General features: G+C 37.8%; 1 protein-coding gene across 2 annotated transcripts; it reads right to left on the bottom strand.

Moving 5' to 3' along the window:
- Positions 1–1,831: 1,831 nt before the first annotated feature.
- Positions 1,832–7,737, bottom strand: LOC121325393 (polyhomeotic-like protein 1). 2 transcript variants are annotated; one of them, XM_041267843.1, is made up of 4 exons: positions 7,616–7,737; positions 6,297–6,465; positions 4,373–4,483; positions 1,832–2,418 (listed from the first exon to the last, which is right to left on the bottom strand). In XM_041267843.1, exons 2-4 carry the CDS (start codon positions 6,411–6,413, stop codon positions 2,371–2,373), a joined length of 276 nt encoding a protein of 91 aa, XP_041123777.1. In that variant the 5' UTR covers positions 6,414–6,465; positions 7,616–7,737; the 3' UTR covers positions 1,832–2,370. The 2 variants fall into 2 exon arrangements, with proteins under 2 accessions (XP_041123777.1, XP_041123778.1); XM_041267844.1 differs by having other exon boundaries at positions 7,693–7,734.
- Positions 7,738–12,807: the final 5,070 nt, after the last annotated feature.

Genomic DNA, 12,807 nt, shown 5'->3' with positions numbered 1-12,807 from the left:
GGGGTGGGACCAGTAGCTCGTGAGGTGAGCAAGGCACCGCCCCCAGAAGATGCGGTTAAGTTCACCTGAAAAGTCAAAGAGAAAAATTTAAACCTGTGTAATATAAAACACCATGGAGATTGACACTTAGAACAGCCAAGAAAAATGTAAAAAAAAAAAAAAAAAAAAAAGCTATATGGACCTCAGTGAGATGGGACCCTACATGGACCATCCGACGCAGTCACGACCGTAACCCTCTTAACCGGACAGACGACTGCACGTGTAGCACACATCGGACCCTCCCTTATACACTGTCTCTCGGAGTGCACGAGAGTGTGTGTGAGAGAGAGAGAGAGAGAGAGAATACATTGGTTAATATCTGCAATGTTAGTCCGTTCATAGCTCACACTATGTCCTGGAGGTCTATGTCACATAGCGAAACCAAGAGGCCCATTTGATTCAGACAACTCACTTTCAAAAGCCCACCTCTTAAGAAATATGTCTACAATTACTTCAGCAATTTATTTTGCAAAAATGCTAATTCAAAACTATTCATACACTGACAAGGAAAATTAAATTAATAGCTAGTTGAGGCACCTTTAGCAATAATAACCTCTTTTAAACAATTAGGATATTTGTCAATAAACTTATGGCATGATTCTTCAATGATTTTTGACCATTCTTCAACACAAAATTATTCCAGTTCATTCAAATTCTGAGGACTTATTTTGTGCACAGCTTTCTTCAACTCATACCAAAGATTCTCAATCGGATTTAGATCACGACTTTGACTAGGCCATTCCAGAACCTTGAAATAGATTTTAATGTATGCTTTGGATCGCTGTTGTGTGGGAACGTCCAGTTGTTCTTTAAACCAAGTTTTCTAGCGGAGGGTTTCAGATGATTGGCCAATATCGTTTGGTATGCTATGGAATCCATTTTACCATGTATTGGAACTAAATTTTCCATTAGAGGAAAACCCCATGGAAGGATATTACCAGCTCCATGCTTGACAGTAGGTATGGTGTTCTTTTCTTTGTACGTCTCACCAGACTTTATCCAAATAGTTCGATTTTTGTTTCATCACGCCACAAAACCTTTGACCAAAACTCATATCCATCATTCAAATGCTGTTTTGCAAACTATAAACAATTGTGGTTGTGACATTTTCCTAAGACTGGCTTTTTGCTTGGCCTTCGACCATTGAGACCTTCACCATGCAATACTTGACCTATTGTTGAAATGGAAACCCCAGTCTCACTTCCAGCCAATTCACTTTGAATATCTTTGGCAGTCAATCTCAGATTGTTATTAAACTTCCTCAAAATTGTTCTACTTGTTCTTGGTGAAAGAACCTTCTTTCTTCCAGACCGAGGGAGCGTTGTAACAGTACCATGAGTGTTGTACTTCTTCATAATAGAAACAATATTTGAAATTGGGATACTCAAATGCTTGGAAATTTTGTTCCCTTCTCCAGCTTTATGACAATAAATAATTTTCTGCCTATGGTCTTCAGACAGTTCTTTACATTTTCCCATATTGATTTATTGGTAATGACAGCAATCATCCTATGCCATAACCTTTTATACTCTCTAAGAATACCGACCTACAATTCAGCATTTTCTAGACTTCTCTAGAATTTGGTTCTGCCTTATCATATTGAAATTTGTATCACCTTGTAGACAATACAATCACAGCATCAAAAGGTATGAATAGCATTTTTTTGCAAAAAAAAAAAAAAAATGCTAATAATTGTAGACATCTATTTCTTGTAACTTTTGCTACAGAAGACTTTTCCTATAATTCTTTACTTTTGAAATATATTTAGAAATTATAAATTTCCATTGGGGTATGTAAACTTTCGACTGCAACTGCATATATTGGAGGTCGGCCCGGGCAGAAAATCCAGGACTGGGTACCTGCCGTGAAAAATACCTGGCAAATGATTAATAAATAAATAAATAAAATAAAAACATACACACATACATTAATATTTTAAATGGATGGTATATACTTAAACACTATACAGTACACAAACATTTAGTGTTAAACTGATGTAACTGGCATACATACTGTCAACCGAAAACAGCTTGATAACAACTTGAAGAAAGTGTTGCTTACTAACCGGTTCGAACCACCACTGGGATGGCAGGCACCTGTTTCTACATTTTTGAAGTACAAACAACATGTAGCTGAAGAATTTTTCAATTCCGAGCTGTAACCAACATTACACAACAGTGTGAGTATCGATGGGATTTATTGAGCTCCATGTGTTGTGTTTAGCGCTCAGGATGATATCACATTAGTTTCGAAACCACTGACTGACTGGCACTAACTGACAAATCACTTGAAGCCATTGTGAAGACAATTGCGCTGTGTGCCCGGCAAAATCTAGCTCTTCATGCGGACTTGGATCATCGCAGCAGCTTTTCCGCTCTTCTGGAATACAGAATGCAAACGGACAAGAGCTCTAGCAATGCATGTGAAAAAAGGTATGCGAGTCATTACATACAAAATTTGCTCAATAACCTGTGTGGAAATCATATTCAGAAATGGCCTGTAGGTCTGTGCAAAGAAGCACGTCAACTTAAGTTTGCTTGCTGATGAAAAGTGTGATTTAAGCACAATACAGCAATTATCTTTAAGCTTGTGTTGTGTCATCTGTAGATTTTACAGTTAGCCATAATCTGAATTTAGCTCTGTGTCAAAGTTGCAACGCACCTGTTACTCGTAACATGTACACAGTTAAGCTAAAAGAGATCATGAACTGTTTAATGAGATTTGGAGCAGTGGTTGTGTTACCTCGTCTGAATATGACATTCATGTCTGCGCAGCAAGAACAAATGTACGGCAGCATCAGGATTAGATGCATCACCTAAACAGTACTGGAGAATAAATGCCTTTCTTCCATTTATCGACCACCTAACAGTCTGCATTTGTCAACTTCTGCCCCGCCTGAAAGCCAAACACATTTGACCTCTGAATGTAATGGATATTACACAGGAAAAATGGGATGACATTAAACAAGAGTACAGAAGATTTTTTTTTTTTTTTTTAATGAAGATAGCATTGACTGCAAACTACAGCTGTGGCAGATAGCAGTCCAGGAAGGGCGCATCAATGCACATGATCCCACCTCACCAACTCTACCAACATGCCTCTCTGAAAGTTATCTTAACAATGCCTGTTTCTACTGTTTCTGTGGAATGATCATTTAGCTGCCTTCAACATCTTAAGACATATCTGCAGATTACAATGTGCCAAGAAAGACTAACAGGGCTTGCACTATTGAGCATACATGGGGATATGGAGGTGGATATCAAACGTGGTCTGCAAGATTTCGATGTGACAGGACACAGATGAATTGCCCTTGTTTTTGATGACCAAGAGTAAAATGGCGAGTACAATTATAATTATTATCATGTAAAGCTTAAGCTTTTATAACATTTGACATAATAGAGTACTTATGTTAGGGTTAGAGGTTAGAGCAAATGTGTATTATTTGTATATGTGTTTTGATGCTTACTGTTAAATGCTGCACTTACAACTATTTTTGAAGGGCTATTGTGACATATTCCTTAAAGACTATAATCTGCAATTGTGGGACAAATGTTTTCCTAAAGCAAAAAATATGTCTTGATTACAATTAAATGGACTTGTTTTAACATTGATGTTCATTTGATTTTCCTTCCCATTTGTTATGAGCTTCAATTTTGACATGGCAGTTTGTTTATGTTTTTTTCTTTTTTTGAAGGGGGTGGGGGTGGCACATGGATTTGACTTTGTGTATGTTTTTTGGTGGGCTAGTGGCAGGTAGTAACAGTGGACACCAATAAACTACGTTCTCAGAGTACATTATGATTGAGCTAGGACAGTTTAGATCTGTGGGCTTTTTTTTAATGTTTTATACTTTCAGCTAAAAAAAAACACTTTTTTTATAGTCAACCTTTAAAAATGTATAGTGGCACATGTGTGACTAATTTAAAATTTACATTCATACAAGCACATTTTTTGTGGCATGAGACCAAATTAGTCGCACTGTAGAGACCTGTTATGTTAGGTTTCCAATTTAGTTCCTGAGAATAGTCGCCACAGTTATTGAGGTGTACTTGCCGATCGATGTGTGTTGTTTCTGTAAAACACTGTTATCCTATCAGTTAAGAAAAGGCCAATGCAAGAAAGAGAGAGAGTGTATAGGAAGCAGTACGATACAGGCCGATATCCACTCCACATGAGGCAAGAGCAGCTGCCCACATTTAGCACAAAACCCAGGTTTCAGTCAAAGAAACTGGTTTCAAACTACTGCCTCACATACCGAGATTGGGGGAACACCTGGTGTCATTTGCAGCGTCGTTCCCTCATTTCTTATGCTATTAACACTCATTGTACTGACCTGCTGCACGGCTGCGAAACTGTGGAGTTGAGCACTACTGATGTGCTGCTGGAGCATCAACTGCTGGAAGTACTGAGCCGCATTGGGCTGCCTCTGCAATGCTTGGAGAGCCTAAGTGGGAGAGGAGAGAGTTAGTACACACACCAGGGATGGAAATAGGACTATATTACATAACAGTTTTATCCATTCCTGGTTTTACTAGGAGTTTAATAAGACACACCTATACTTGTTACTTAGACAACGTAGCAAATCAAGCTTGCATTAACATCTGAAATGGGTAAAACTGCAATGCAACAGGAGTCTTATTTCCATCTCTGCAGTCAGACAGACACACAGTCACACACAGACAGCCAGACACAAACACAGATAGGCATACACACAATCAGACACCCACAGATATTCGGACAGATCCACTTGAAAGACTCAGACAGTCACACACACAGTCCTATGAACAGTCAGATACACACTCAGTCACAACACACACAATCAGGCACAGCCACAGAGATTCTGACACAAACACAGACAAAGATATCACCGTGTAACAATCTTTTTTTTTTTTTTGGTTCCTGGGTAGTAAGTGTTATTTCCTAATTGCTTATGCCTCAAAAGTATAGAAAATGGCTATTATTCCCCACAAACTTTGCTTTTGTGACCAGGACAGTGACATTTTGAAATGTACCTATTTTCCAGAACATTCCAGACAGATTCAGTGCTGAATAAACTTGGAGTAACTTCTAGAAGTTTCTAGAACTTTCCAGTAATATAAATAGTAGTATAAATACAGGGGCCTTAAGCCCACCAGTTCAGTTTAGTTCCAGCTGCTTAAGTAGATACATATCTGCATTTTTCTGAGATGGCATCAAGAGGCTGCAATGATGGCATTCCTGATGGGTCTCCAAGGCGGTTTTACCAAGTTTCCCTGCTATCTTTGCCTTTGGGACAGCAGGGACACCAAGGCGCACTACCACAGACAGGACTGGCCACAGCGGACCGAGTTCTCTGTGGGGATGAACAACGTCAAGTGGGAGCCACTGGTGGACCCCCGGAAGGTGCTGATGCCACCACTGCACATCAAATTGGGCCTTATGAAATAATTTGTCAGAGCTCTAGATAAGGAGTCAGCAGCCTTCAAGTACCTTCAAGACTTCTTTCCTAAGCTGTCTGAGGCAAAGGTCAAAGCCGGTGTCTTCGTCAGACCACAGATAAAGAAGATCCTGGAGTGCAATTAATTCCTCAAGAAGCTCACTAGTAAGGAGAAAGCGGCTTGGGCAATCACTGGGCTTCCTGGGCAATCACAAGGCCGAAAACTATTTGGAGCTGGTTGAGACTCTGGTGAAGAACTACGGCACAATGCGCTGTAGTATGTCCCTCAATGTCCATATCCTTGATGCTGATCTTGATAAATTCAAGGAGAACATGGGAGCGTACTCGGAGGAGCAAGGCAAGCACTTCCACCAGGATATACTGGACTTTGAATGCCGCTACCAAGGACAGTATAACGAGAACATGATGGGAGACTACATTTGGGGGCTAATTTGTGAAAGTGATTTACAGTATAATCGTAAATCCCGAAAAACTACTCACTTCTAAATCTTTTGTAGTCATTTTTGTATTACTTTAGTATAAATACATGTTAATTTGGATTCATATGTTGTTTTTTTCTGACTTTATGTAAACAAAGACCGTTTTCTCAATGGAAATAGGTAAATTTCAAAATATCACTGTCCTGGTCACAAAAGCAAAGTTTGTGGGGAATAATAGCCATTTTCTATACTTTTGAGGCATAAGCAATTAGGAAATAACACTTACTACCCAGAAACAAAAATTGTGTTACAAAATAGTGTATTCACAGCCACACAAACAGTCAAACACACACACACACACACTGAGTCATATATACAGCCAGTCAAACACACAAAGTTACCTGTACAGCTTGTCTCTCATACAGCGACATCTGTGCTATCTGTGTGGGGCGGGAATTTCCCCCAGAGGCTGTGTTCCCATTGGCAGAGCCAGAGTTCTGATCGCCATCAGTCTCCATGGCGAGATCAGGACTGCTTGTCACTCAAGCCCAAGGAGAAGAAAAAAGGATTCTGTAATAAATGTATTCAGCTTCAGACAAAATGTTTATTTATGTTTACCTAATACTTCCCTGCTCTGAAGCCTCTGCATCACTAACATGCTTCCCTGTCTCACTTCCCAAAAATTGACTTTGAGGAGTCTCTTCAAAAGCACAGTCTGCAGTTTTAACAACTCTTTTTAGCCACTTTCAGTTTCTTATTTTTTATTTATTTAATTTTTTACTTCAGTTTGTAATATGTAATATTTCGAAGATATGTCAAGACAACGCTGTACTGCTGCTGCTTCCTGGACCCTAATCACTTACACTACAGCGGTTTTTGCATTTTAACATTACCAATGGCACCCATTTATTGTGCTGGAAATATTTTCGTTAATTTAGGATGTGCAGCTATTTCAAATACAAGATTATAGGTAAGGTAACAATAGCTATGACAAATGATTTTAAGACTCTCATTATTTACCCCTTTACATTTTTCAAAACTCAGGGACAATAAGCATGAACTGTTTCTCTTTCAGGAGCAGGGCCCGCTGCGCTACACACTTCGAGGATTAAATCAACTCTACAGAAACGAGCAGAAATTGCTTCTGTATCCGTTTGATGTATTTCAATATTTATTTATTCAATTATTTAATTAAGTTTGTTTTCGGAACACTGTAATCGTTTTGAACATATATATTTAATACCAAGAAAATGGAACACAATGACGTTTTTTTTTTTGTTTTGTTTTTTTTTTTGTTTACCGCCAATCTAATCAATTATCTATTTTTTCAGCCAAAAAAAAAAAAACCTAATACAAACTGCTTAAACATGTCTAGACACTCGTTCTCATGGCCAGTGGTTTTGTACAATGAGGTTAAAACCTGGACCGTTGTACAATTTGCGCGCAACAATGTGCACATTGTTTACGGGTTACAGATATTATGTACCTTGTCTGAACTCACTGTGCAGGGTCGTACCCTAGTTGCCCATGAGTCAAAAATGTAATTATCAGTCCAGCTTTTCACCTAGTTGATTTAAGTGTATAACATGCATACTAATTCTGTTAACCACAAACCACTAACTGGTTTTTACAAAAAAAAAAAAAAAAAAAAAAAGTGGCAGGCTGTTTTCATTTTGACCACGAACAGATTCTATGTATTTTAAAAATATAAATATCATACCTTTTTTTCTAAGGTGTGTGTGTATATATCTTTTTTTCTCTTTCCCCAGCCTCCTAACACTTTTCTTGAATGTTTACCTTTCTGTGATGTTCTTTTCTTTTCGGTCTGGTTTTTTTTTTTTTTTTTTTTTTTTTTTTCTTTCTTTTTTTTTCCACGAAAACCAACTTCCGTTCTTCGGCTGCCCCCCATTCCGTCGCGTCGTCACTGACGTCAGTTCTCTAGTTTGCTGTAGGCAAGCACAGTGGTTTTGTGATATCGCAACCCATATTTTGTGTTTAAAAAACGAGAATCAGACTAGTTTATGTCCCTCCTAATCTATATTTTCTAGTTTATATATTTATTTTTATTAAGGTTTTTTTTTTTTTTTTTTTTGTTACACGTTCCTAACCTTCCCATCACTTTAGCAGTTAAAAAAGGCAACTTTTCAAAAATTAATCAACTTTAAGAATCGCGTGTAATTTTATCACACTGGGGTTGTACCTTTGGTTGTGCAGTTAAATATTTGTACAACCAAAAAATAAATAAATAAATCAAGAATCCAAATATTGTCAGCGATAGTAATTTTCTGATAATACGTAATGCAATGAAATTACTATTCCTATATATGTTAGAATTGGTGTTAGACTGCACGTTGGAAGCAGTAACATTGCTATTTTGTATTCACATTTTTTTTCTGAGTACAAAATTATAGCAGTGTTGAACATCGTTGACAGCACAGTCATTTATGTTACAAAAATACAATAAAGAAATGTATAGATTGTTTAATAATTCTGATTATAATCTGCATTATATAGCGCCTTTCATAGTGGACCACAATCACAAGCACTTTACAAGATACGAGACTAGGGTGTGTGAACTAGGCATCGGCTGCAGAGTCGCTTACAACAACGTTTCACCCGAAAGACAGCACAAGGAGGTTAAGTGACTTGCTCGAGATCACGCAATGAGTCCGTGGTTGAGCTGGGATTTGAACCGGGTACCTTCTATTTATAAACCCGTATCGTTAACCACTGGACTATGATTTAACTAGCTTAAAGTTAGTCCATACTTGATTAACACAGCCTTTTTATAACTCATTATATAAAAAGAGAAAAAATGTAGTCCAGGAGGGGGTAACAAAAGACTACATCCCCCAGATTGCCACAGGGAGCCAGGATGAGAGTCACCTGGCTCCAATCTCTAATAATTATCCCATGAGAAATGGTTGTTCAGGGCTGTCACAAAGAAGAAACCTGTGTCTAAAAGGTAGAGTGAATACCTTTTTGTTGTGTGTTGTTTTGACTGGTAAACGGCTTAGCCCCGCCCAGTGGTTAGTTAAGGGGATCGAAGAAAAGTGTTTAGTAAGCGCTCCAAAACGGAGTTAGGTTTTGTTTTATATTCTTATATTTCTGTACAATTTAAAAAAACATCCACCAAAGTGCTGAAAACGTTCAAATCCTGTGGCTGAGTCTGCATTATATATATATATATTATAATATATATATATATATATATATATATATATATATATATATATATATATATACACACACACACACACACACACACACACACACACACACTACCGTTGAAAAGTTTGGGGTCACTTACAAATTTCCATGTTTTTGAAAGAAAGGAAAATATTTTGTCCATTAAAATAACATCAAATTGATCAGAAATACAGTGTAGACATTGTTAATGTTGTAAATGACTATTGTAGCTGGAAACGGCTGATTTGTAATGGAATATCTACATAGGCGTACAGAGGCCCATTATCAGCAACCATCAGTCATAAGAACATAAGAACATAAGAAAGTTTACAAACGAAAGGAGGCCATTCGGCCATCTTGCTCGTTTGGTTGTTAGTAGCTTATTGATCCCAAAATCTCATCAAGCAGCTTCTTGAAGGATCCCAGGGTGTCAGCTTCAACAACATTACTGGGGAGTTGATTCCAGACCCTCACAATTCTCTGTGTAAAAAAGTGCCTCCTATTTTCTGTTCTGAACGCCCCTTTGTCTAAACTCCATTTGTGACCCCTGGTCCTTGTTTCTTTTTTCAGGCTGAAAAAGTCCCTTGGGTCGACACTGTCAATACCTTTTAGAATTTTGAATGCTTGAATTAGGTCGCCACGTAGTCTTCTTTGTTCAAGACTGAACAGTTTCAATTCTTTTAGCCTGTCTGCATATGACATGCCTTTTAAGCCCGGAATAATTCTGGTCGCTCTTCTTTGCACTCTTTCTAGAGCAGCAATATCTTTTTTATAGCGAGGTGACCAGAACTGCACACAATATTCAAGATGAGGTCTTACTAGTGCATTGTACAGTTTTAACATTACTTCCCTTGATTTAAATTCAACACTTTTCACAATGTATCCGAGCATCTTGTTAGCCTTTTTTATAGCTTCCCCACATTGTCTAGATGACATTTCTGAGTCAACAAAAACTCCTAGGTCTTTTTCATAGATTCCTTCTCCAATTTCAGTATCTCCCATATGATATTTATAACGTACATTTTTATTTCCTGCGTGCAGTACCTTACACTTTTCTCTATTAAATGTCATTTGCCATGTGTCTGCCCAGTTCTGAATCTTGTCTAGATCATTTTGAATGACCTTTGCTGCTGCAACAGTGTTTACCACTCCTACTTTTGTGTCGTCTCCAAATTTAACAAGTTTGCTTACTATACCAGAATCTAAATCATTAATGTAGATTAGGAATAGCAGAGGACCTAATACTGATCCTTGTGGTACACCGCTGGTTACCACACTCCATTCTGAGGTTTTTCCTCTAATCAATACTTCCAATGGCACGTTGTGTTTGCTAATCCAAGTTTATCATTTTAAAAGGCTAATTGATCATTAGAAAACCCTTTTGCAATTATGTTAGCACAGCTGAAAACTGTTGCGCTGATTAAAGAAGCAATAAAACTGGCCACCTTTACACTAGTTGAGTATCTGGAGCATCAGCAAGTGTGGGTTCGATTACAGGCTCAAAATGGCCAGAAACAAAGAACTTTCTTCTGAAATTCATCAGTCTATTCTTGTTCTGAGAAATGAAGGCTATTCCATGAGAAAAATTGCCAAGAAACTGAAGATCTCATACAGTGCTGTGTACTACTCCCTTCACAGAAGAGTGCAAACTGGCTCTAACCAGAATAGAAAGAGGAGTGGGAGGCCCCAGTACACAACTGAGCAAGAGGACAAATGCATTAGAGTGTCTAGTTTGAGAAATAGACGCCTCACAGGTCCTCAACCGGCAGCTTCATTAAATAGTACCTGCAAAACTCCAGTCTCAACGTCAACAGTGAAGAGGAGACTCCGGGATGCTGGCCTTCTAGGCAGAGTTGCAAAGAAAAAGCCATATCTCAGACTGGTCAATAAAAAGAAAAGATTAAGATGGACAAAAGAACACAGACACTGGACAGAGGAAGATTGGAAAAAAGTGTTATGGTCAGACGAATCTAAGTTTGAGGTGTTCGGCTCACAAAGAAGAACATTCGTGAGAAGCAGACCAAATGAAAAGATGCTGGAGGAGTGCTTGACACCATCTGTCAAGCATGGTGAAGGCAATGTGATGGTCTGGGGGTGCTTTGGTGGTGGTAAAGTGGAAGATTTGTACAGGGTAAAAGGGTAAAAGACTATCACTCCATTTTGCAACGCCGTGCCATACCCTATGGACGGCACTTGATTGGAGCCAATTTCCTCCTATAACAGGACAATGACCCAAAGCACAGCTCCAAACTATGCAAGGTGGTCAGCACAGTCACCAGATCTCAACCCTATTGAGCTGTTGTGGGAGCAGCTTGATCGTATGGTACGTAAGAAGTACCCATCAAGCCAATCCAACTTGTAGCAAGTGCTTCAGGAAGCATGGGGTGAAATCTTTTCAGATTACCTCAACAAATTGACAACTAGAATGCCAAATGTCTGCAAGGCTGTAATTGCTGAAAATGGAGAATTCTTTGACGAAAGCAAAGTTTGAAGGACACAATTATTATTTCAATTAAAAATCATTATTTCTAACCTTGTCAATGACTATATTTCCTATTCACTCATTTCATGTATATTTTCATGGAAAACAAGGACATTTCTAAGTGACCCCAAACTTTTGAACGAATGTGTGTGTGTATGTGTGTGATATATATATATATATATATATATATATATATATATATATATATATATATATATATATATATATATATATATATATGTGTAGGTGTGTGTGTTTAAATCGTGAAATAACTATTCATAAACAGTTAAATAAGCAATTCTGTACCATGAAAAAAATTCCACCCAGATTGTGTGTTCTCTTTCTTTCTCTATTGCTGTTTCTGTTCTGGTCATTATTTACCAGGTTTACACACTTCTTTGTCAACACATCTGAAAATTGACTATTTTATTTATATAGTGCCTTTCATACAAAACATCTCTCGAACTCACTATACAAGACAAAACAAAAGAAAGTGAAAATCAAATGCATTTGTATATAGAAAGAGTAAAAAGAAAGCTATATTTAACAAATAATGAATTCCCTTTCAATAGCTCTTTAAGGTACAAGGGACAATGATGCTAATGTTTATTTTTGCAATGAGATGCACAAAACAGGATTTAAAATTTACTGGTTGGTTCTACCTGGCCGTACAAAGTGTCAGTTCCCTCCCGAGTCACTCTTAAATGTATTTTAAGAAAGAAACCCTTTCAACAACAGCTCAATTATTTGTGCACTTTAAGGGGTTAACTAAACACAAGGAATACATGGACACACACACTTCTCAAATGTTTTTTTTTTTTTATCCCCCCCCCCCTTTTCCTTGTTTTTTTGGTACAAAACAGTTTAACAGCAGATGAACATTTTTTCTCTACCAAGTAGTTTCATGTTAAATATGTTTAATATTATTTCTGTTTAACACAATACAACAGTGTTCAAAAATATTGTACTTTGTTGCATTTTCTAATATTTATATATTCTGAATGCTGTATTTTATCCCCATGTTTCCACCCATTTCGATCATCACCTCATCGCTGTAATCCACTTACTGACAGAGGGGCAACCTCCATTCCTGCAACATTATCATAAAGCCAATCCGAGAAGCATTCCTGACCTATCATAAGGTAAGCAACGTTATCACTGCCACGCCCTTTAAAGAAGGGCTATCCATGGCTTCTTTAAAATCCATTTTTTCCTCCTATCAGCACTGTTTCCAGACTTCT

The sequence above is a fragment of the Polyodon spathula genome, chromosome 13, assembly GCF_017654505.1.
Source record: "Polyodon spathula isolate WHYD16114869_AA chromosome 13, ASM1765450v1, whole genome shotgun sequence".
NCBI classification, from domain to species: Eukaryota; Metazoa; Chordata; class Actinopteri; order Acipenseriformes; family Polyodontidae; genus Polyodon; species Polyodon spathula.
Note: the sequence above shows the minus strand (reverse complement) of the source record. Positions and strands in the feature narration are given on the sequence as shown.